Here is a 22,794-nt window from a genome sequence, read left to right as displayed (position 1 = left end):
ATTTGTTGTGCAATTGATTTTCCAGAGATTCAGCTTCTGGCTTCTCTTTGTTCATTATTTATTTACTCATCCATTCAATTTATATGGCCCCACATCTAAAAAAGTTATTCCCACTTTTGCCGAGGATCTATAATACAAAGATATATATTAAAGTCCCATAGCTAGAGATGTGGTACTCTTGTGCATTTAATTTATTTCTTTCTCTTCCCAGCCTATCAACTTTCTAAGTGCCAACCACCAACTATGGTTCCTAATGCTGAAATCATCACTGAGAATGAGGATTACAATATAGGTATTGCATGCATGATTTTGCTAGCATTTTCTCTGTATGTAGACAGGTGTTATAAATCATAGGAAGGTAGTGTTCTCACTATTCTGATCCCAGTCCTAATTCAATATCTCAAATAGATACTCATAATGTATTTGCAATAAATTAGTAAATGATTTTTCCTGTTCTTGCCCCACACAGTTCAGCATCTTAGCACAGTGAAGTCTTAGTTTACTCCTTATTTATTGTAAGTGCCAGGAATCTACTGGATGCAGCTGGAATCCCATAAAAGAGAACACACAACAACAGCATTTACCCTGCCTCTCTACACCGCTTTTATCTTCTGTGGATAAGAGGAGGGAGGTCTGTGCAGCTTAAAATGAAAATCAGGGTTAGCTTTTATAAGAAACTTACTTAAGGGATGAATGGTTCAATCTAGGAAGACCACAGAGATTAGAACCAGCACATTAAATTACATTGTTCCTCATATGATTGTAATCCACAAGCCCCCACTTGAGACAGACTCAACTCCTGGCAGCAATATAGAAGATATTCATATCAGCTGTTTGCCATTGGGTTGTTTTTTTCAAATCTCCTGGATTTACAAGCCATGGATTTTCTGGTGATGTCCCTTCCAAACTCAGAGAGAACTTGGGAAATATTCCTTGGATGAAAATCCTAAAGGGGAAAGCACCTCAAGAATTTTGGGAAATCTTGAAAAATATTATCATAAAAGCCCAGACCAGCACTATACCACTGAGAAAGAAAAACAAGAAATCTAAGAAGAAACCAGCATGTCTGCACAAAGATCTTTCTGACAAATTGAAGGACAAAAAGGACAAGTATAAAAAAGTGAAAAAGGACACTAAATTATGGCAGGATATCAGCAGATTGCCAGAATCTGCAAAAATGAAGTCACAAAAATATAACTCGGAAAAACAGACTGGAAACTAAAATTAAAATAAGCAAAAAAACAGTAAGAGAATACCTGTCTAAACTTGATGAATACAAATCACCAGGACCTGATGTACCCCAGAGTACCAAAGGAACTGGCAGGTATCATCTCCGAACCACTGCACCACCTATTTCAAAAATCCAGGAATATCAGAGAACTAAAGAGCACTGGAAAAGAGCTGATGTGTTTCTCATCTTTTTTAAAAAACAAAAACACCCAGACCCAGGAAACTACAGTCATAACTCGTCTTACGAACCTAATTGGTTCTAGGGGGAGGTTCGTAAGATGAAAGGTTCATAAGATGAAACATTGTTTCCCATAGGAAACAATGTAAAGTCAATTAATCCGTGCAACCAAAAAAAAAACCCGCAAAAAAACGCTGCCGCCCGGCTGTCACCTTTTAAAACAGCCTGGGGGCTTCTCAGCGACTTCCCGAACGCCGAACGCCAAACCCGAACTTCTGGGTTCAGCGTTCGGGAGGCTGCCGAGAAGCCCCCAGGCTGTTTTAAAAGGTGACAGCCGGGCGGCGGGGCTTCCCAGCAGCCTCCGAATGCCGAATGCGGACGTTCGGGTTTGGCGTTCGGCTTCGGGAGGCTGCTGGGAAGCCGCGTGGCTGTTTTAGAAGGTGACAGCTGGGCTGGGGGGCTTCCCAGCAGCCTCCCGAACCCCGAACTTTTGCCGAACTTCCGGGTTCGGGGTTCGGGAGGCTGCTGGGAAGCCCCGCAGCCTGGCTGTCACCTTTTAATACAGCCGCGTGGCTTCCCAGCAGCCTCCGAACGCCGAACGCGGAAGTTCGGGTTTGGCGTTCGGCTTCGGGAGGCTGCTGGGAAGCCACGCGGCTGTTTTAAAAGGTGACAGCCGGGCTGGGGGGCTTCCCAGCAGCCTCCCGAACCCCGAACCCGGAAATTCGGCAAAAGTTCGGGGTTCGGGAGGCTGCTGGGAAGCCCCCCAGCCCGGCTGTCACCTTTTAAAACAGCCGCGCGGCTTCCCAGCAGCCTCCGAACAGTTCAGAAAAAATTTGCCTCTTCTTACGAACTTTTTTCGTGTTACGAACGCCAAACCCGAACTTCCGGGTTCAGGGCCACCATCAGGAATTTTGGGGCCCCATACAGCCTAAGTGTCTGCCCCCCCGCCATTTTAAAACTATTTTAAGTCGCCAAGCCACTCCATCCCCCGGGGATCATTTCCCGCTTCACGCCAAGCGAGGCGGTCCCATAGGCCAGTGTTTCCCAACCTTGGAAACTTGAAGATATCTGGACTTTAACTCCCAGAATTCCCCAGCCAGCAAATGCTGGCTGGGGAATTCTGGGAGTTGAAGTCCAGATATCTTCAAGTTGTCAAGGTTGGGAAGCACTGCCATAGGCTATTTCAGGAACTGGGTTAAGCCGATTGTGTGGACTCGTCCAGGAGAAAGAAAGAAGCGGGAGTGACAAGGGAAAGAAAGATCCTCCTGGCATCGGTCAGGCGGAGCGAGGCTTATTTACGGCTCCTTGGCACTTCTCCCTTCTTGTTGACAAAAAACCATGTGCTTTCTAGCAAGGGGAGGGGGATCCCACACCCGGCAGCCACCGGCAAGGAGCTGGAAAGGACGAGGGGAGAGACAAAGCACGTTACCAGCAGTCAGGCGGGTGTCTTGAGGGGTCACTCCCATCTGGAAGGAAGGGAAGAAAGGCGAGGGTGAGCTAGGAAGGAAGGAAGGAAGGAAGGAAGGAAGGAAGGAAGGAAGGAAGGAAGGAAGGAAGGGTAAAAGGGGCGAGCAAGAGAGGAATGGGTGAATGAATGGACGGAGGGTGGGAAGGAAGGAAGGAAAGAGGGAAGGGACAGGAATAGAGGAAGGGTGCAAAGGAAGCAAGGAAAGGTGAAAGGGGAGAGTAAGAGAGGAAGGAGTGAAAGAAGGGATTGAGGGAGGAAAGAAGGGAGGAAGGAGAAGGAAAGCAAGAAATGGAGGGAGGGAAGGAAGGAAAGAAAGGAGGAAGGGACAGGAACAGAGGAAGGAAGCAAGGAAACTTATGAAAGGGGAGAGTAAGAGAGGAAGGACTGAAGGAAGGGAGGGAGGGAAGAAGGTAGGAAGGAGAAAGAAAAGAAGAAATAGAGGAAGGGAAGGTAAAAGAGAGAAAGAAAAAGAGCAAGAAAGAAAGAAAGAGAATGAAAGAGAAATAAAAAGAGAGAGGGGGAATGAAAGAAATGGAAGGAGGGAAGGAAGGAGAGAAAGCAAGAGAAAGAAAGAAAGCAAGAGAAAGAAAAAAGAATGAAAGAGCAAGAAAGAGAGAAAGAGAAAGAAAGGAAAAGAAACGAAAGAAAGAAAGAAGGAAAGAAAGAAAGAAAGAGAAAAGAAAGAAAGAGAATGAAAGAGAAATAAAAATAGAGAGGGGGAATGAAAGAAATGGAAGGAGGGAAGGAAGGAGAGAAAGCAAGAGAAAGAAAGAAAGCAAGAGAAAGAAAAAAGAATGAAAGAGCAAGAGAGCAAGACAGAAAGAGGAGAAATGAAAGAAAGGGAAGGAAGGAGAGAAAGCAAGAGAAAGAAAGAAAGCAAGAGAAAGAAAAAAAGAATGAAAGAAAGAAGGAAGGAAAGACAGAAAGAGAAAAGAAAGAAAGAGAATGAATGAGAAATAAAAATAGAGAGGGGGAATGAAAGAAATGGAAGGAGGGAAGGAAGGAAGGAGAGGCTCACTGAGCGGATGCATGAAAAGAGGGACCTTGCCTCCCCCTCGCGCCTCGCCTTTCCCACCCAGCCGGCCTCGCACACTTACCTGCTCCCAGCACCAGCAGCAGGAAGGCGATTGGCTCCGGGCGGCGGGCGGTGTTCACGCCCCCCCCCCTGAATCCCCGGCCCAGCACCTCCGGAGGCCGAAAGGCGCTGCTCTCTTGCCCTCGCAATCTTTGGGGGACACACAAAGCCAGCGGAGAAGATGGCCAAGTCACCCCCGCACTTTCTTCCGCGGCTGCGATCGGGGCTCCCTGCCTGCCTGCCGGCCTCCCTGCCTTCTTTCCTTGCGGGGGTGGGAAGAAGGTGCGGGCCGCGGTCAGAGAAGCTCCGCAGAGGCAAAGTTTGGCGAGGTGTCTCTGGTCCTTTTGCTTTCCTTGGCGCGCTTTTCCCCATCGCAATCTGGGTTGGGGAGTTTTTGGCGGGCACCGCCCCCCCCATTTTCCAATTTGCCCTGGCCCGTGACGCCACTCCCAGTAGTACCGCCCTATCTGCGGCCTTGTCCGGGTTCAGCGTTCGGAGGCTGCTGGGAAGCCCCGCCGTCCGGCTGTCACCTTTTAAAACAGCCGGGGGGCTTCCCAGCAGCCTCCCGAACGCCAAACCCGGAAGTTCGGGTTTGGTGTTCGTAACACGAAAAAAGTTTGTAAGAAGAGGCAAATTTTTTCTGAACCGTTTGGAGGCTGCTGGGAAGCCGCGCGGCTGTTTTAAAAGGTGACAGCCGGGCTGGGGGGCTTCCCAGCAGCCTCCCGAATCCTGAACCCAGAAGTTCGGCAAAAGTTCGGGGTTTGGAAGGCTGCTGGGAAGGCCCCCAGCCCGGCTGTCACCTTTTAAAACAGCCGCCCGGCTTCCCAGCAGCTTCCCGAAGCCGAACGCCAAACCTAAACTTCCGCGTTCGGCGTTCGGAGGCTGCTGGGAAGCCGTGCGGCTGTTTTAAAAGGTGACAGCCGGGCTGGGGGGGCTTCCCAGCAGCCTCCTGAACCCCGAACCCGGAAGTTCGGCAAAAGTTCGGGTTTCAGGAGGCTGCTGGGAAGCCCCCCAGCCCGGCTTTCACCTTTTAAAACAGCCGGGCGGCTTCCCAACAGCCTCCTGAAGCCAAACGCCAAACCCGGCTTCCCAGCAGCCTCCGAACGGTTCAGAAAAAATTTGCCTCTTCTTACGAACTTTTTTCGTGTTACGAACGCCAAACCCGAACTTCTGGGTTCGGCGTACATTGGCTGCTGGGAAGCCCCGCCGCCCGGCTGTCACCTTTTAAAACAGCCAGGGGGCTTCCCAGCAGCCTCCCGAACGCCGAACCCGGAAGTTCTGGTTTGGCATTCGTAACACAAAAAAAGTTCGTAATAAGAGGCAAATTTTTTCTGAACCCCGGGTTCGTATCTCGAGTTGTTCGTAAGACGAGGGGTTCGTATCTTGAGGTATCACTGTACAGACCAAGCAACCTAACATCAAAACCCAGGAAGATACTGGAAAAGATAATTTAAAAATCGAGCTGTCAACACCTAGAAATAATTAAAGTAACTAGAAGCGAGCACGGGCTTGTTAAAAACAGATCATGCCAAACCAATCTTTTTTCATTCTTCAACACAGTGACTAAATTAGTAGACCAGTGAAATACTGTGGACATAATAGACTTCAACAAAGCATTTGACAAAGTAGACTACAACCTACTTCTTTGTAAGGTAGAAAAAAGTGGGATAGACAGCTTCACCACCAAATAGATTCACAACTGGCTAATAAACAGAACTAAATGAATACCGTATTTTTCGGTGTATAAGACGCACCCAGATTTTAGAGGAGGAAAACAAGGAAAAAAGTATTCTGAACCAAATGGCGTAGTATTATATTGTTTAATAAAATACCAGTGTAGCAGAATAGATTTTACAACCATGTATACTTTTTAAAACAATGTACACTTTTTACAAACCTGACAACTTCAAGGACTTTAAGGCTTTAAAACCTGTGGACTTCAACTCCCAGAATTCCTCCTCCAGTCATGCTACCTTAGGAGTGGGAGTTGAAGTCCACAAGCCTTAACCTTGCCAGGTTTAAAGACCCTTGCACTTCTAACCCCTAACTCAGGGGTCTTCAAACTTGACAGTTTTAAGACTAGTGGACTTCAACTCCCAGAATTCCTCCACCAGTCATGGGAGAAGGATCTTGGTTGGAGGATAACACTCCACCCACTTACCACCTAGCCACCCACCCAGATTTCTTCCTTGCTTTGCTAAAACCTGAAAGCCCAGTTTGTGCATCTGAGGAGGGTGGGACGAGAAAGTAAAGGGGGGATCCACCCAAAGACCACACCCACACACCGCCCCTCTAGGATGTTAGCCCGGACGCCGCCCCCTCCCCAAGCACCTTGCTCCCCAGTTGTAGGCTGATCTCTCATGGAAGGTGCTTCCCCGTCATCTCTCTCTATCACACACACACACAGACTCTCTCTCTCTCTCCCCTCCCTTCTCCTTCCCTCCAGCTTCCTCCAAAGCCTTTTTGAGCAGACAAGGCAGTGGGAGCCACAAAAAGCTACTGCAATCCTAAATTGTATTAACAGAGGGATACAATCTAGATCACGTGATGTATTAATGCTACTCTTTAAAGTCTTAGGTAGACCACACCTAGAGTATGGTCTGCATCCAGTACTCTATATGGTCACCACACTATAAAAAAGATGTTTAGACTCTAGATGATTAGGGGACTGGAGACTAAAACATATGAAGAATGGTTATAGGAACTTGGCATGGCCAGTCTGGCGAAAAGAAGAACCAGGAGAGACATGACAGCTGTGTTCCAATATTTGAGGGGCTGCCACAGAGAGGAGGGGGTCAGGCTATTTTCCAAAGCACTTGAAGGCCAGACAAGGAATAATGGATGGAAACTGATCAAGGAGAGATTCAACCTAGAAATAAGGAGGAACTTTCTGACAGTAAGAACAATTAACTAATGGAACAGAAGTTTCCTTTTGAAGTTGCGGGAGCTTCATCACTTGAGACTGGACTGACATTTGTCTAAAATAGTGTAGGGGAGTTGGACTAGATGACTTACAAGGTCTCTCCCAACTCTGTTAATTTGTTAAACAGTGCTATCCAGGTGCTAGTTTAATTAACTTTTGGAGGATCAATTAATACTAAGGCACTTCATTGCTGATTTTGCAGGTAGAGCAGCTCATCCCTGATTTGACACCTTGATTTGCATGTGAAAGATGGGTGGGATTTCAGCACTCCACTTTCCTCAAAACAAAGCTATCCAAGCTTCCAAACTTGGTCTTGAATGATAGCATGGGACCAGAATACAACACCTTCACTCTTCTACAAGCAGAAAATTAGCAAGACAGGATGAACTTTTCAGCCTGTCAGGTTTAAATAAAATAATAAATGTTAGTTTGGATATAAAAAAAATAGATGTTATCCACCAGTCAGTGTATTCAGTGGCACATAAGGGTAAATCTTGACCTGTGCACCAGATGTGTACATAGTTTGAAAAATTGGAAAAATTAATGAGGACAAAGAGATAAGTGGAAGTGATTCACAAAAGAATAGAGGTAGCAAATGACAAGTCTTTACTGATTATTATTATTATTTATTAGATTTGTATGCCGCCCCTCTCCAAAGACTCTGATGTGTAGTGTTACACATCTGGGAGAAATATTGCAAAGTAATTCAGCCAAAGGTTTCTCCCTAATTACACCACCAAGTGTGCTGCAAAGATATCAAATAAAAATGTGCCAGAGCATGAAGCAATGATAGGCTTATGCATTATTTCCCCACTCCTTACTTACCTTGACATGTCTTTTGGCTAATTCAAATCACTAATGCTTCAAAGTAGTGTTTCCAACTTTTGGCAACTTTAAGATGTGCAGCCACCAACTTGCTAGCCAGGGAATTCTGGAAGTTGAAGTCCACACAATTGAGAAACATTAAAGCAGTGGTTCTCAACCTTTCTAATGCCGCGACCCCTTAATACAATTCCTCATATTGTGGTGACCCCCAACCATAAGTCTAGTGCCATTTCTCCCAACAGAGCTTTAAGATGATTGGCAGGAAGGTCAGAGGGACTCCTTCACTGTAAATACCTAATTGGTCAGATTGTAAAAATATGTTCCAAGGTGCCAGAATAGAAGCTTTAGTTCCTGACACCATGGGAATTTTGTCTTTTCCCATTATCTTAGGCGACCCCTGTGAAACAGTCATTTGACTCCCAAAGGGGTTCTGACCCCCAGGTTGAGAACCACTCTCTAAAGTGACTTTCTGGATCACGAGACAAAATATACCTGCTTTCATTTAATAGCAGACGGTCTTTCCCATTTGGCAAGATAACAATTTGAGAATAGCAGTTTGAGTCCACGTGCTTTCTCCTTTCCCCTCACTTCAGTTAACTTTATGGGATCCTGATCTCCTCCCTCACATCTAGTTCACTTGTAATCATGATCCATCTGATGAGCTGTATTCAAAATATATCTTTTTGTACTCTTAAAACACACCAGGATCATTTTTGTTCCTTTCCATAGGTGATATTATTAGGTATCAATGTCTTCCTGGTTTCACCGTGGTTGGAAATGAGATCCTGACCTGCAGGCTTGGTACCCACCTTCAGTTTGAAGGCCCTCCTCCAACTTGTGAAGGTCAGTGACTTTGATGCAAAAAATCCAAGAACTCATGGCAAGGAGTAAATAATACAGTGTATGGATATCTTGCTATTTAGTACTGAATTGTTCTGACCAAATTATGAAACAGACTCTTTGTCTTGAAAAACCCTTTTTTAATTGGCTAATGTGAATTCCAGCAAAGTCCCGGCAAGTAGTCTTGTTTGAGTTGCAAATATAGACTTTATCAGTCTTTGGATAGTTGCCAGGCCAATAGCCTCTTGATGCAATGCTGAACAAGGGAATAGGCAAGAAATCTCTCAGATAAGCAGATCTTCACAAGTAAACTAATTTTCTCCCTGCAAACACCATTCCCCTTTCATTCCAATTTTTTCCTATGGGAGTGGCAGCTCAGCACATGGAAGAGCTTTCTTCAGTCCCACTTATCTCCCACTTAGTTCCACTGGCAGACCACAACATAAATATACAAGAAGATAAACAGATTGAACACCTATACTGTGGACACTCAGAAAAGGTGTCAAAAAAAGACTGTTCCTGTAAAAATAATGTAGATGATGATGTTGATGATTGTTGTTATTCATTGCCAAAAAAAATAAATTCAGTCTATATCACCAGCTTCTAACGATTAGAAGTAACATGAGAAAATATTATTTTACTGAAAGAGTAGTAGATGCTTGGAACAAACTTCCAGCAGACTTGGTTGGTAAATCCAGAGTAACTGAATTAAAACATGCCCGGGATAAACATATATCCATCCTAAGATAAAATACAGGAAATAGTATAAGTAGAAGGGCAGACTAGATGGACCATGAGGTCTTTTTCTGCAGTCAATCATAGAAACATGTTTCTAAAGGAGACCCAGGCTTTATTCTATAAAGAGAACTTAAAGTAAACAAGGTATAGGTGCTACAATAGATAATTTCAATTGCAATGCATAGTTTATATTTGCAAATGATATTTCCTTTGCAGAAACAACATGACAATCCATCTCATACTCACAACCCAGTATAGACAAGGAGGAGGGTTTGTGAGACCTATGAATACTTAAGTTTTAAAAGGATAGTCATGTAAGCAAAGTCTATTGCTAACTAGAGGAAGATGCAACAGAACTGTATCCTCCACTCAATTTGGTTATGGGAAAGACTTCTTCTAGAGCCCTGGTGAACTAGTGTAAGCCAAAACAGGCAATGTTCGCCAATCTGTGGAATAACTTCCAGAATTTACTAGCCTTCCATGATGACAACTCAATTCTCCTTGGAGACCTGCTAGGTGTGTTAGCCAGATTCCTCTGTCTTTTGAGCCCAATTCCCAGCTCCTTGACTAATTTTCTTTCACAATGACATAGAGTGACTCTCTGTGCCTTGCTCTTTTTTTGTGTGTATGTGCGTGTCCATCAGTTCACTGTCCAATGAATGAGGTGCTCCGTGACTCCACAGGAGTGATCCTAAGCCCATCCTTCACAGGCAGCTATCCTCACTTCCAGACTTGCTCTTGGATGATAGCAGTGGAACCAGAGTACAACATCACCTTCACTGTCGAATATTTCTTGAGTGAGAAGAAGTATGATGAGTTTGGGATATTTGATGGTGAGTCATAAAGATTTGATAGTTTGGAAATGAGAAGGGTGCAGGGCTAGATTATCAGAAGAAAGGCTGCTTAAGCTACATATTTTCTTTTAGGGGTGGAAAGTGGTGGAACCGAATGAGGGCAGGACTCACATTGCAGGACTGTAGCTACCCGAATTTGGCCCAGTGGGAAAGAAAAAGCAACTGATACAGGAGAATATTTGTAGCTCAGGGTTGAAATGAGAGGTCCTTAGTCAAACTAGTGACATCATCAGTGTTAGAGAAAACAATATTAGGTGGCCACCACCAGTATTATTAATCATGAATTATATGATTGGTAGCATCATGCATTGGGCTACTCCTCTATGAATAAGACATCAGTTACCCTGGGGAGAGAGAAATGCATTATAAGCTTATAGAATTATAAAATGTCTTGCAAAAAGTAAATAAAACTCTCTTTTTTCTGATTCCATGCTGCTAAAAGATACGATTACCAACTAAAGTGATAGACAGTAGAAAATGACGTATTATTTCACCTGCCTATTTAACTTTGGAGATTCCCTGCCAGGGCATCTTGTTTAGTAGGCTGTAAACTTTCATGTGAAGTGCCCTTCTTCAACCTTACAAGCAATTGTGCCCTCTTCCTTCATCCTTTTGCTTTCTATGCCTTTCCCTTTCATGTTGAAGAAAACTGCATTTAGTCTTCAGGCTCCTGCTTTCCAGTTTCTCCCCAACAAATAATTATGTTCCAAATCATGGTCTCTTACTGAGCCCTTTGTTAAGCTTCCCTAGATGAATGTAATTATGAAGATTGATTAGGAAGGATTTCTCTGTCAGTCACTGTTATAACTAGTACAGCTGAAACAAACATCTGCATTCAGAATTTCTGAATTCTAAAGGTCTGGAAACTTGTAAGAAGGCTGTTGCAATCATCTCGGTTCACTGGTCTTCTATATAATCTTCCCCAACTCCATCCCCTCCGTTCTACCCAGATATATTTAATTAGAATAAGCTTTGCCCCATCAAGAGTGGTCTCAGGTTAATGGGGATTGTCACCTAGCAAAATTGTCAATTAGAAAATTTCACACTAGGTAGGTTTCAGTGGTGGGATTTTTAAAAAAAATACTACCAGTTCTGTGGGTGTGGCTTGGTGGGCATGGCATGCCTTGCTGGGCGTGGCGTGGTGGGTGTGGCAGGAGAAGGATACTATAAAATCTCCATTCCCACCCCACTCCAGGGGAAGGATACTGCAAAATCCCCACTTTCTCCCAATCAGCTGGGACTCAGGAAGTAGAGAATAAATGGGGGTGGGGGCAGTCAGAGGTGGTATTTATCGATTCTCTGAAGTACTCAACATTTCTGCTGCCGGTTCTCTGAACTACTCAAAATTTTCAGGACCAGTTCTCCAGGCTCTCAAAATTTCTGCTACCGAACTGGTCAGAATTTGTTGAAATCCACCTCTGGTAGGTTTGTACAACTTTCATTGCTTTAAGTGGACAATGATGCTTTGAATGGCATGTCAGGAGGCTTTCTCCAACATAGCCCAAAGCCAGGTAAAATAACTTTACAAATCAATGGATTTGAACATGTAAATAAATTTAAATAGTATATAGAATTAATTTAATTCTTTTGAGTTAACCTATTTTATCCCAACCTTTCTTACCAAGGTTCTTGTTGCAGAGATAAGGGGAGATCCTAAGGATACTTCTGAGTTCGCCCCAAAAGTATGAGTTAGAAGGACAGGAAATAAACAACAAAGAAAAAATAAATTGATTCTCACATTTTTTTAGCAGTTTCCCCCCTTTATTATCTATAATTTTAAGATCTGTGGGCTTCAATTCCCAGAATTCACCAGCCAATATTTTGGAGGAATATTGAACTTGAAATCTACACATGTTAAAGTTGATGATGTTGAGAAATACTGTACCAGAGATTGAATAAATTAAGAAATTTGGGAATAAATATCAAACCGCCTTATCTCATGCACAGTCAACATAGACATTTCATTAACTAAGCAAGTTGAGACAGATTGATCTCACTGGCTTGAAAGTTTGTGAACCCTCCCCCCCCTTCCATAAATATGGCAGGCTGTTAGAGCAGTGGTCTCCAACCTTGGCAACTTTAAGACTTATGTACTTCAACTCCCAAAGTTCTGTGACCTGATATAGAATGGGCTTGGTTCTGTATATTCTAAAGGAACTGAAGAGTTTAAAAACAATTAACTAGACTCACAGCTAAGATTAAATCAAAAGCTAACAGCTGGAGCTAGGAGGACCTTTACACAGATTTAACTAGTGCACCAATTAGTTTATATTTTATAGTTATAGAAGACTCGGGGCGGCTCACAACATAATAGTGATACAATAAATTACAAATCTAATAGTAAAAGTTAAATCAGTTTAAAAACATTAATACATATTAAAAACCCTAACTATACAATCATACACATTCAATTGTGACCCTACTTGGACCAAAAGGTTCTTCTGACGGTCACTCATGCCCTTATCACCTCACAGCTGGACTATTGCAATGCACTCTACATGGGGCTAGCCCTGAAGAGTGTTAAGAGACTACAGTTGGTTCAGAATGCAGCTGCACAAGCTGTTGTGAGTACCCCGAGATACACTCGCACTACACCAATTCTTCGCAAGCTGCACTGGCTTCCTAATGATCTCCGATCATAACTCAAAGTGTTGGTTATTACCTTTAACCCTGCTGTTCTGCTTCAATTTATATTTAGTTTTGCCTGCAAAATGCGTTCTATTTTACTAAAGTTGGTGTGGGATTGGTAGCTTGAACATTTCTGAACATAATGATATGAAAATTGAACTGAAAAAAATTGATGCTTATTGGTTTATTTTGCTCATAAAAGGGTCCCCATGCTTATAATCAAGTAGGCTTATACTCGAGTATAAGACCATATGACCTTATATTTGAAAATAAACCGATAAGCATCCATTTTTTCAGTTAATTTATATTTTTCTTATGATCAGGAATGTTCAATTTTGTATATCAAACCTTTTGGGGGAAAATCCCTTGGAGATTTGTAGCCTAAAAATATATATAAACTAACATGAAATGCTCAAAAATGGGGGGGGGGAGTCTTTTTGATCAAAATAAACCAATAAGCATCAATTTTTTCAGTTCAATTTTCATATCATTTTGTTCAGAAAGGTTCAAACGAATTTCCCAGAGAAAAAGGTTTTCAAAAAGACCAAATGTAATTACCTAAAAGTTTTTTTTTGTTTTGGGTCAAATAGACCCGGGAACAGTACAAGTGTAGGTAAAATTTTGCCCAGAAAAAAGTTAGCCCCCACCCCCAAAAAAATATTTTAATGATGATCAGCAATGTTAAATTTAGTAAATCAATGCCTAAGATATTAAAAATATTTCTGATTTGGAGCCTAAAAAAAATTTAAAGTGAAAATGGTTGCAAGCATTTTGGGGGGGATGAAGCCTTATTTCTGATTTTAAAACCCCCCAATAAGCATCATTTTTTCAGTTCATTTATACTTTTCTTATGTTCATAAATGTTCAAACTACCAATACCACAACAACTTTAGTAAAATTGAATGCATTTTGCAGGCTAAACTATCTATAATTTTTTTTAAAAGTTCACAAAAAAGGGGGGGCTGCCTTTTATGATCAAAATAAACCAATAAGCATTTTTTTTCAATTCAATTTTCATATCATTGTGTGCAGAAATGTTCAGACTACTTTCCAAGTGAAAAAAATTTTCAAATTGACCAAACATAAGCACCTCAAATGAAGAATTTTCGGGCCGGTTCAGGGTGACCCAGGAACAGAACTTTAGGCCTATTTTTTTTCAGCAAGAAAGAAGTCCCCACCCCCCAAAAAAAATCTTATAGAGAGAACCCCTGAAATGATGCAGAGTCATGAAATTTCAAGTTTCAGATATGCAGAGAAAATTTTTTACAGGGTCTCAAACTTTGATTTTGTGTCTCAGAGACCCAAACAGAACACCAGGGTTAAGGCCCTACATGGCTCATGGCCAGAGTATCTTTGAGACCACCTTCTACCACATACCTCCCAGCAACCAGTAGGAGTCCACAGGGTTGACCTCCTTCAGGTCCCATCAGCTAAAGAGTGTCGGCTGCCTGCGGGTAAGGGCCTTCTCTGTGGTTGCCCTGACTCTCTAGAAACAGCTACCTCCTGACATCTGTACTACACCCACCTTATTGGCCTTCCATAAAGCCATAAAGACTTGGCCCTTCTGACAGGCCTGGGGCCATTGACCTCGGGGGGATAATTAGCGAGGTTGGCCCATGGATGTATGGATGACTGTAACTTTTTTATTTTGATCTATACCTGTCTTTGTTGTGAGCCGCCCTGAGTCCCTAGGGAGTTGGGCAGCATAGAAATTTAATTAATTAACTTTGGCTCAATCCAATTAAGGCTTTTCATGGGCTTGTGCTCTCTTTTTCTGATGTTACTAAAGGGTCTTCAGGTCAAAGTCCATTATTATTGTCTCTAAGTGGAAATTATTCTGCACCGCTGCTGGTGACCAGTTCGGGAAACAGAGCCTATCTCCACTGGTCCTCCGATCATGCCTACAGCAGGAAGGGTTTCCGCATCCGATATTCTGGTGAGTAAGGTGTGCAAAAGAAGCCTGAGCCTCATTGCATAAAGCAGGGGTAAGCTGATAAGAAAATACATTTTCTTGACTTACTTTTTTTGTCGTATTCTAAAACTGGTAATGTGTCTCATTATTTTTCCCATGGAAAACTACCCAATCTGTTTGGCACTTTTTAAAAAAAATATGTTTTCTTTGGTTTTGTTGTTTAATTAATTCCTTCCTTTCAACCACCCTTTCGGTCACTGAATATGAAGTCCTGGATTAATGCAATTTGCTTTTCTGAATAAACATGAACCAAATTGTGCTGTAAATTGAATCACATTCAGGGTTACAGCTTGCACTTTTTGTAGTTAATTTAGCAAAGGGTATTTATTATTAATTATAGCTGTATTGAGAAAGAATACACCATGCTAATCTCGAAGTAATACTATGGTACACAAAACCAAAAGCTGTTATTTATTCCAGGCCAGCTAATTTTGTTTGCAACTGTTTCATTTTAATAAATACAGTATTACAATCCAGCCTTTCAGTTCACCATAAAACTTTTTGCGTCATGGATCCTACTAAAGGGAGAATGGCTGAATGAATAATGTGGTTTATTTTCAATATGGCTAAATTAAGATTATTGTTATTTAGGGAATAATCCTGGGTTAGGTAACTAAATTCTTGCTGGAAGACATTGCCATTATCATAGGAAATTATTTTGATCCATCTAAAATGCAACGCTAGTTTATAACTAGGAACCATTATTTCATGGTCATATGGAGATGACATAATTGAGAAATACTGTTAGGTACCATACCAAGAAAGTATTGGGTAGCAAATTGACAAAATTTCCGTCTGTTAGTTGCAAAAGGCCACACTGCTTGAATTCTCACGTTGAATTCTCACGCTCAATAGCAGTGACTGTGAAAGGGATCTTGGAGTCTTGATGGACAACCAACCAACTAACTTGATGGACAACCAACTGGCATGTATTACTGAAACCTGGCTGGGCCCAGAGGGAGGAGTTCCTCTCTCTGAAATTTGCCCAGCTGGGTTTCAGATATGGCATCAACCTCGACCCCAGGGAAGGGAGGGAGGAGTGGCTATTATAGCCAGGGAGAGCCTTTGCCTACGTAGACTCATTGCTCCAGAGATTGCGGGTTGCGAATCTCTCTTGGTGAAGCTGGACTTAGGGGTTCAGGTGGGCTTGTTTCTCACGTACCTGCCTCCCAGCTGCGTGTCAAAAGCCCTGCCTGTGCTGCTCGAGGAGGTAGCCGGGTTGGCGGTGGAGTTTCCCAGACTTATTGTCTTGGGGGACTTCAACCTGCCGTCACTCGGCGAAGCCTCTGGACTGGCACAGGAGTTCATGGCCACCATGACAACCATGGACCTGACTCAAGTAATACAGGGTCCGACTCACGAGGGAGGGCACGCGCCCGACATGGTATTCCTCTCTGAGCAATTGAGTAATGGTCTGAGACTAAGGGGCTTAGAAATATTGCCTTTGTCATGGTCAGACCATTTTCTACTACGGCTTGACTTCCTGGCTCCAATCCTTCCCCGCAGGGAGGCGGAACCATCTAAGATGTTCCGCCCCAGACGCCTGATGGACCCAGAGGGCTTTCAGACGGCGCTTGGGGTTATTCCAGATGCACTCGTCCACAGTTCGGCGGAGTCTCTTGCGGAAGCCTGGAACAAGGCTGCAGCGGAGGCTCTTGATCGGATTGCGCCTTTGCGATCTCTCTGTGGCGCTAGACCCCGTAGAGCTCCATGGTTCAACGAGGAGCTCCGGGAGTTGAAACGCCAGAAGAGACGTCTAGAGAAGCGATGGAGGAAGAGCAAGTCTGAATCCGATGGAACACTTGTAAGAGCTTTTATTAAGACTTACAAAGTGGCGCTCAAGGCGGCAAGATGCGTGTATCATGCCGCCTTGATTGCATCAGCGGAATCCCGCCTGGCCGCTCTGTTTAGGGTGACCCGCTCCCTTCTTAACCAGGGGGGAGCTGGGGAGCCCTTTCAGAGTAGTGCCGAGGACTTTAACACGTTTTTCGCTGATAAAATCACTCAGATTCGGGCGGACCTCGACTCCAATTGGAAAACAGAGTCGGCTGACAATGAGTCAGTCGAGGTGACTGGGGCCCGTACTTGTCCACCTGTCTGGGAAGAGTTTGATCTGGTGACACCTGATGAAGTGGACAAGGCCATTGGAGCTGTGTGTTCCGCCACCTGTTTACTGGATCCGTGTCCCTCCTGGCTGGTCTCGGCCGGCAGGGAGGTGACACGGAGCTGGGTCCAGAAGATTATCAACGCTTCCTTGGGGAGGGGATCCTTTCCATCATCCTATAAAGAGGCGCTTGTGCGCCCCCCTCCTCAAGAAGCCTTCCCTGGACCCAGCCGTACTTAATAACTACCGTCCAGTCTCCAACCTTCCCTTTATGGGGAAGGTTGTTGAGAAGGTGGTGGCACTCCAGCTCCAACGGTCCTTGGAAGAAGCCAATTATCTAGGTCCCCAGCAGTCGTGTTTCAGGCCCGGTTACAGCACGGAAACTGCTTTGGTCGCGTTGATGGATGATCTCTGGCGGGCCCGGGACAGGGGTTTATCCTCTGTCCTGGTGCTTCTTGACCTCTCAGCGGCTTTCGATACCATCGACCTTGGTATCCTTCTGCACCGGCTGGAGGGGTTGGGGATGGGAGGCACTGTTCTCCAGTGGTTCTCCTCCTACCTCTCCTGTCGGTCGCAGTCGGTGTTAGTGGGGGGCCAGAGGTCGACTCCGAGGTCTCTCCCTTGTGGGGTGCCTCAGGGGTCGGTCCTCTCCCCCCTGCTATTTAATATCTACATGAAACCGCTGGGTGAGATCATCCAAGGGTATGGGGTGAGGTATCATCAGTACGCTGATGATACCCAGCTTTACATCTCCACCCCATGTCCAGTCAACGAAGCGGTGGAAGTGATGTGCCGGTGTCTGGAGGCTGTTGGGGCCTGGATGGGTGTCAACAGACTCAAACTCAACCCGGATAAGACGGAGTGGCTGTGGGTTTTGCCTCCCAAGGACAATTCCATCTGTCCTTCCATTACCCTGGGGGGGGGAATCATTGACCCCCTCGGAGAGGGTCCGCAACTTGGGCGTCCTCCTCGATCCACAGCTCACATTAGAGAACCATCTTTCAGCTGTGGCGAGGGGGGCGTTTTCCCAGGTTCGCCTGGTGCACCAGTTGCGGCCCTATCTGGACCGGGAATCATTACTCACAGTCACTCATGCCCTCATCACCTCGAGGTTCGACTACTGTAATGCTCTCTACATGGGGCTATCTTTGAAAAGTGTTCGGAAACTTCAGATCGTGCAGAATACAGCTGCGAGAGCAGTCATGGGCTTACCTAGGTATGCCCATGTTTCACCAACACTCCGCATCTGCATTGGTTGCCGATCAACTTCCGGTCACAATTCAAAGTGTTGGTTATGACCTTTAAAGCCCTTCATGGCACTGGACCAGAATATCTCCGAGACCGCCTGCTGCCGCACGAATCCCAGCGACCAATTAGGTCCCACAGAGTGGGCCTTCTCCAGGTCCCGTCAACTAAACAATGTCGGTTGGCAGGCCCCAGGGGAAGAGCCTTCTCTGTGGCGGCCCCGGCCCTCTGGAATCAACTCCCTCCGGAGATTAGAACTGCCCCTACTCTCCTTGCCTTTCGTAAACTCCTTAAGACCCACCTCTGTCGTCAGGCATGGGGGAACTGAAACATCTCCCCTGGGCAGATACAATTTATGAATGGTATGTTTGTATGTATGTGTGTGTGTTTAGAATATGGGGTCTTTTAAATATTTTTAAACAGTAATTTAGATTTGTTGTAGATTGTTTTTTCACTTGTTGTGAGCCGCCCCGAGTCTGCGGAGAGGGGCGGCATACAAATCTAAATAATAAATAAATAAATAAATAAAAAATAATAAATAAATAAATATGAGCAATGTGCAGCAGCAGGCAAAGAAAAGTTAATGCAATCCTAAATTGCATTAACAGAGGAATATAATCTAGGACTAGGGAGGTACTAATACCACTCTACAAAGCCTTAGTTAGACCACAACTAAACTACTGCATCCAGTTTTGATCACCATACTATCAAAAAGGCATTGAAACTTCAGAGAAAGCGCAGAGCAACCAGGATGATAAGGGGATTGGAGACTAAAACATATGAAGAGTGGTTGCAGGGACTGAGCATGGCCAGTCTGGCGAAGAGAAGGACCAGGGGAGACATTATAACAATGTTCCAATACTTCAGGAGCTGCCAGAGGGGAGGGGGCCAGGCTGTTTTCCAAAGCATCAGAAAGCCAGACAAGGAATAACGGATGGAAGCTGACCAAGGAGAGATTCAACCTGGAAATAAGAAGGAACTTTGAGAGGAATCAACCAGTTGAACAGCTTGCCTGCAGAGGTTGTGAGAGCTCCAACACTTGAGACTTTCAAGAGGTGATTGGACTGCCATTTGTCTGAAATGGTGTAGGGACTCCTGCTTGAGCAGGGGGTTGGACTAGTTGACCTACAAAGTCCCTTCTAACTCTAATAATAATAATAATCTGTAATATATTATGCCGATACATTATGGCATCCTGGATTCCTGGGAAAGGCTTGATGCTATGAAGTTCAACACCAGTTAAAAACTGGGTACCGTTGTGACACAACTCACATTGTGTTGAAGAGATAATAATAATACAAGTAGTCCTTAACTTATGCTCACAACTGAGCCCCAAATTTCCATTGCTAAGTGAGTCATTTGTTAAGTGAACTTTGTTCCATTTTACAACCTTCCTTGTCATATTTGTTAAGTGAATCACTGCAGTGGTTACGTTAATGCCATAGTTCTTAAGTGAATCTGGCTTGACCATTGACTTTGCTTGTTGGAAGCTCGGAAAAGAGGATCACATGACCCCAGGACACTGCTACCATCATAAATGTGAGTCAGTTGCCAAGCGTCTGAATTTTGATCACGTGACCATGTGGATACTATAATGGTCATAAGTGTGAAAAATGGTCATTAATTGTCATGATAACTTTGAATAGTCACTAAAGGAATAGTTGTAAGTTGGGGGATATCTCTACTAAATGTGGCTGTGAGAGAGATTTCAGTGATTTTTTGCTTCTGCGCATCAGCAGAAGCAAAATACCCACCAAAATCTCTCTTGTGCATGTCCCCTCCCAGGATTTTGCTTCCTGTGCATGCACAGAAGCAAAAACAAGCTGTGATGCTGCACGTTCCCACAAGATACCCAAAGTTGTGTGCACAGCACCCCAATAACGGTGGTAGGAACAATCCACTTCTGCATCAGATGTAGCATATAGTGCAGTTTCCTGTTATCATTTGAATTTGGGAAGTTCAAGCGAACAGATCTTAGCATTGCTAAGGTTGAGGTACGCTGCTCTACATCTATTAAAAAAAAAACAAGTAAAGTATAGGAAATGAGAAAAGTTGACCTTTGCTTATTACTCATATTTGTTTCCCAACCATTGCCACAAAAAATCTTACTAAAGATTTTTACTAAATCTTTACTAAAGATTTAGTAAATCTTACTAAAAATATATTTTTAAAAAATGTGAATAACATTTTTTTTCTTGTCTACAACCTCTTGTATCCTGCATATTTGTGAAACTTGAAGGGCTTCCAAGAACTAAACTAAGCTTAATCCATAAAATTGCAATAAAAGAACCATAAGATTTTTTTTAATGACTGGAAACATTTTGCTGAAAAAAGAAAAAAATATTGAATTGTTTTTGAATGGAACAAAGAGGGGGGAAATAGGTGATAGTTACTTAATAGGAAAAATGTGAAAGATGTATATATATGATTTATTTATTTTCCCCTTACTTATTTTCAATCTGTTTTTATGTATTTTACTATATTGATTATTTTTTTTAAAAAGTGTAATAAAACAATCACAACCAATGTTAATAATTCAAGCTCTCAATGTAAAGTTAAAAGAAACAGTTTTTAATCAAAGAGCAAACACATAAAATACACATTACCTTCCTGGTTCAACACCAAAGCATAGAAAAAGTTACCTTTCCTAAGAATAAAAACATTCTAAACAAGTTGACATATAATGTGCCATCATGGAAAAAGTTCAGACAGCAAATTAAACTTAAATACAGTAATCACAGGTGGGAGGGAGACAGAAAGGGGACAAAGGTAACCATTTAAATAAACATAACAACTTTTTCCAAAGTCCAGACATACGGAGGTGACTATTTCAACACAGACCTCTTAAATATTGTTAATAAAAGTTAGAACCTTGCTGCCCCATTTCCTTGGAAAAAGGACTTGTTTTTATCATTTTTTGAAGTCATACCTGGCCTCAGAGATGGAGCTGCTATGGAAAATTTCATAAACAGACAGAGGACAGTATCTGAAACTATTGTCCATTTCTTTTGCATTTATTACCTTTGTGTTTTGAAAGAAATTCCTGTAATAGTCCTTCTAGAATTTCCCAGAAGAGAAACAGCAATCATTTCACCATTAACATTTTCATGCTGGATGTTTTATCCTGGTCCTGAATTCATACGAACTTTAATTATTCTACCTTTATCAAAGCAATTAGGAAAGGTTTGGCAAAGAGTCCCTCAAAATTAAACAAGCCATTCTTGGAACAAAGTAATTTTTAAAATTACTTAATGAAAAGCAATCAAAATTGAGGCAGGGACAAGCCTAAATGTGTCATAAATACATTAATGGTGTAATTCTGTAAATGAATGGATTAATATTTAATTGGAAGAAATTATGTTTTGATTTTTTTTGCTGAGCGAACAAGAGCAACTTTATTCCACTGAGATTTTTGTGGCTTGCTTTATGATTCCAGTTTGCTTTTTAAAGTCCCAAACTATTTGCACTTTGAAGGGTTAGAAAGCCAAAAGATTGAGAAATATAGAGAAAAGACAAATATGCCAAAAACCAAATATAGTTTGGTTTAAATGCTTAGATATTGGTATACTTTGCTCATCCTTAATGTTAGAAATATATATTGCAAAACTACAAATCTCAGAATCCCAAATCTATATTTGGTTTTTAAATGTAACAATATTAAGGGTAAAATGATTTTTATTTATTTATTTATTTATTTATTTTATTTATTTATTAAGCCCTTCATGGCATCGGACCAGAATATCTCCAAGACCGCCTTCTGCTGCACGAATCCCAGCGACCAGTTAGGTCCCACAGAGTTGGCCTTCTCCGGGTCCCGTCGACGAAACAATGTTGTCTGGCGGGACCCAGGAGAAGAGCCTTCTCTGTGGCAGCCCCGACTCTCTGGAATCAACTCCCCCTGGAGATTAGGATTGCCCCCACCCTCCTTGTCTTTCGCAAACTCCTTAAAACCCACCTCTGTCATCAGGCATGGGGAAATTGATTCCCCTGGAAAGTTTTCCGTTTTATGTATACTTTATATGAGATGTATGATTGCTTTTTATATTAAGGGTTTTAAATTGTTTTAATCATTGGATTTGTATTGTTTTGTGTTGTGAGCCGCTCTGAGTCTCTGGAGAGGGGTGGCATACAAATCTAATAAATAAATAAATAAAAATGAATTATTAGAGTTGAAAGGGACCTTGCAGGTCAACAAGTCCAACCCCCTGCTTAAGCAGGAAATCCTACAGCACCCCAGCCGAATGACAGTCCAATCTCCACTTGAAAATGTCCAAAGTTGGGCCACTGGCTGATCGCTGTGACTGTCAGGAAGTTTTTCCTTATTTCTAGATTGAATCTCTCCTTGGTCACCTTCCAACCATTGTTCCTCGTCTGGCCCTCTGGTGCCCTGGAAAAGAGTGTGACTGTCAAGCTGCCAGTCAGAATTCAGACAAATAAAACTCAGAGTCCTTTTATAAAGGTTCAAAAGTGAATTTATCAAAATCAGAACTTGAAGTATTGAAAGAAAAGAAAAGTCTGAGGAAAAATGGCACGTTACACACATATCAAAAACCCCTTTCCACCCCCTGTTGGGCATTCATTATTTTATTTATTTATTATTTATTTATTTTGTCCAATAGACAATGAGGGTTTTAGTGAGTATATATCAATATACACATAGTAAAATACATGATGAAGGTTATAGAGGAGATACTCATAGTAAAATATATCTAAG

At 42.9% G+C, this 22,794-nt stretch overlaps 1 protein-coding gene across 1 annotated transcript in view; it reads left to right on the top strand.

Annotated features, from left to right (window-relative positions):
- Positions 1-22,794, top strand: part of CSMD2 (CUB and Sushi multiple domains 2) — a 930,229-nt gene that overhangs the window by 771,183 nt on the left and 136,252 nt on the right. Inside the window, exons 45-48 of the mRNA XM_070764517.1 lie at positions 212-292; positions 8,429-8,542; positions 9,922-10,110; positions 14,549-14,695. Coding sequence (XP_070620618.1) covers positions 212-292; positions 8,429-8,542; positions 9,922-10,110; positions 14,549-14,695 — 531 coding nt within the window. The remainder of the gene's footprint in view (positions 1-211; positions 293-8,428; positions 8,543-9,921; positions 10,111-14,548; positions 14,696-22,794) is intronic.

The sequence above is a fragment of the Erythrolamprus reginae genome, chromosome 11 (assembly GCF_031021105.1).
Source record: "Erythrolamprus reginae isolate rEryReg1 chromosome 11, rEryReg1.hap1, whole genome shotgun sequence".
Classification (NCBI taxonomy): Eukaryota; Metazoa; Chordata; class Lepidosauria; order Squamata; family Dipsadidae; genus Erythrolamprus; species Erythrolamprus reginae.
Note: the sequence above shows the minus strand (reverse complement) of the source record. Positions and strands in the feature narration are given on the sequence as shown.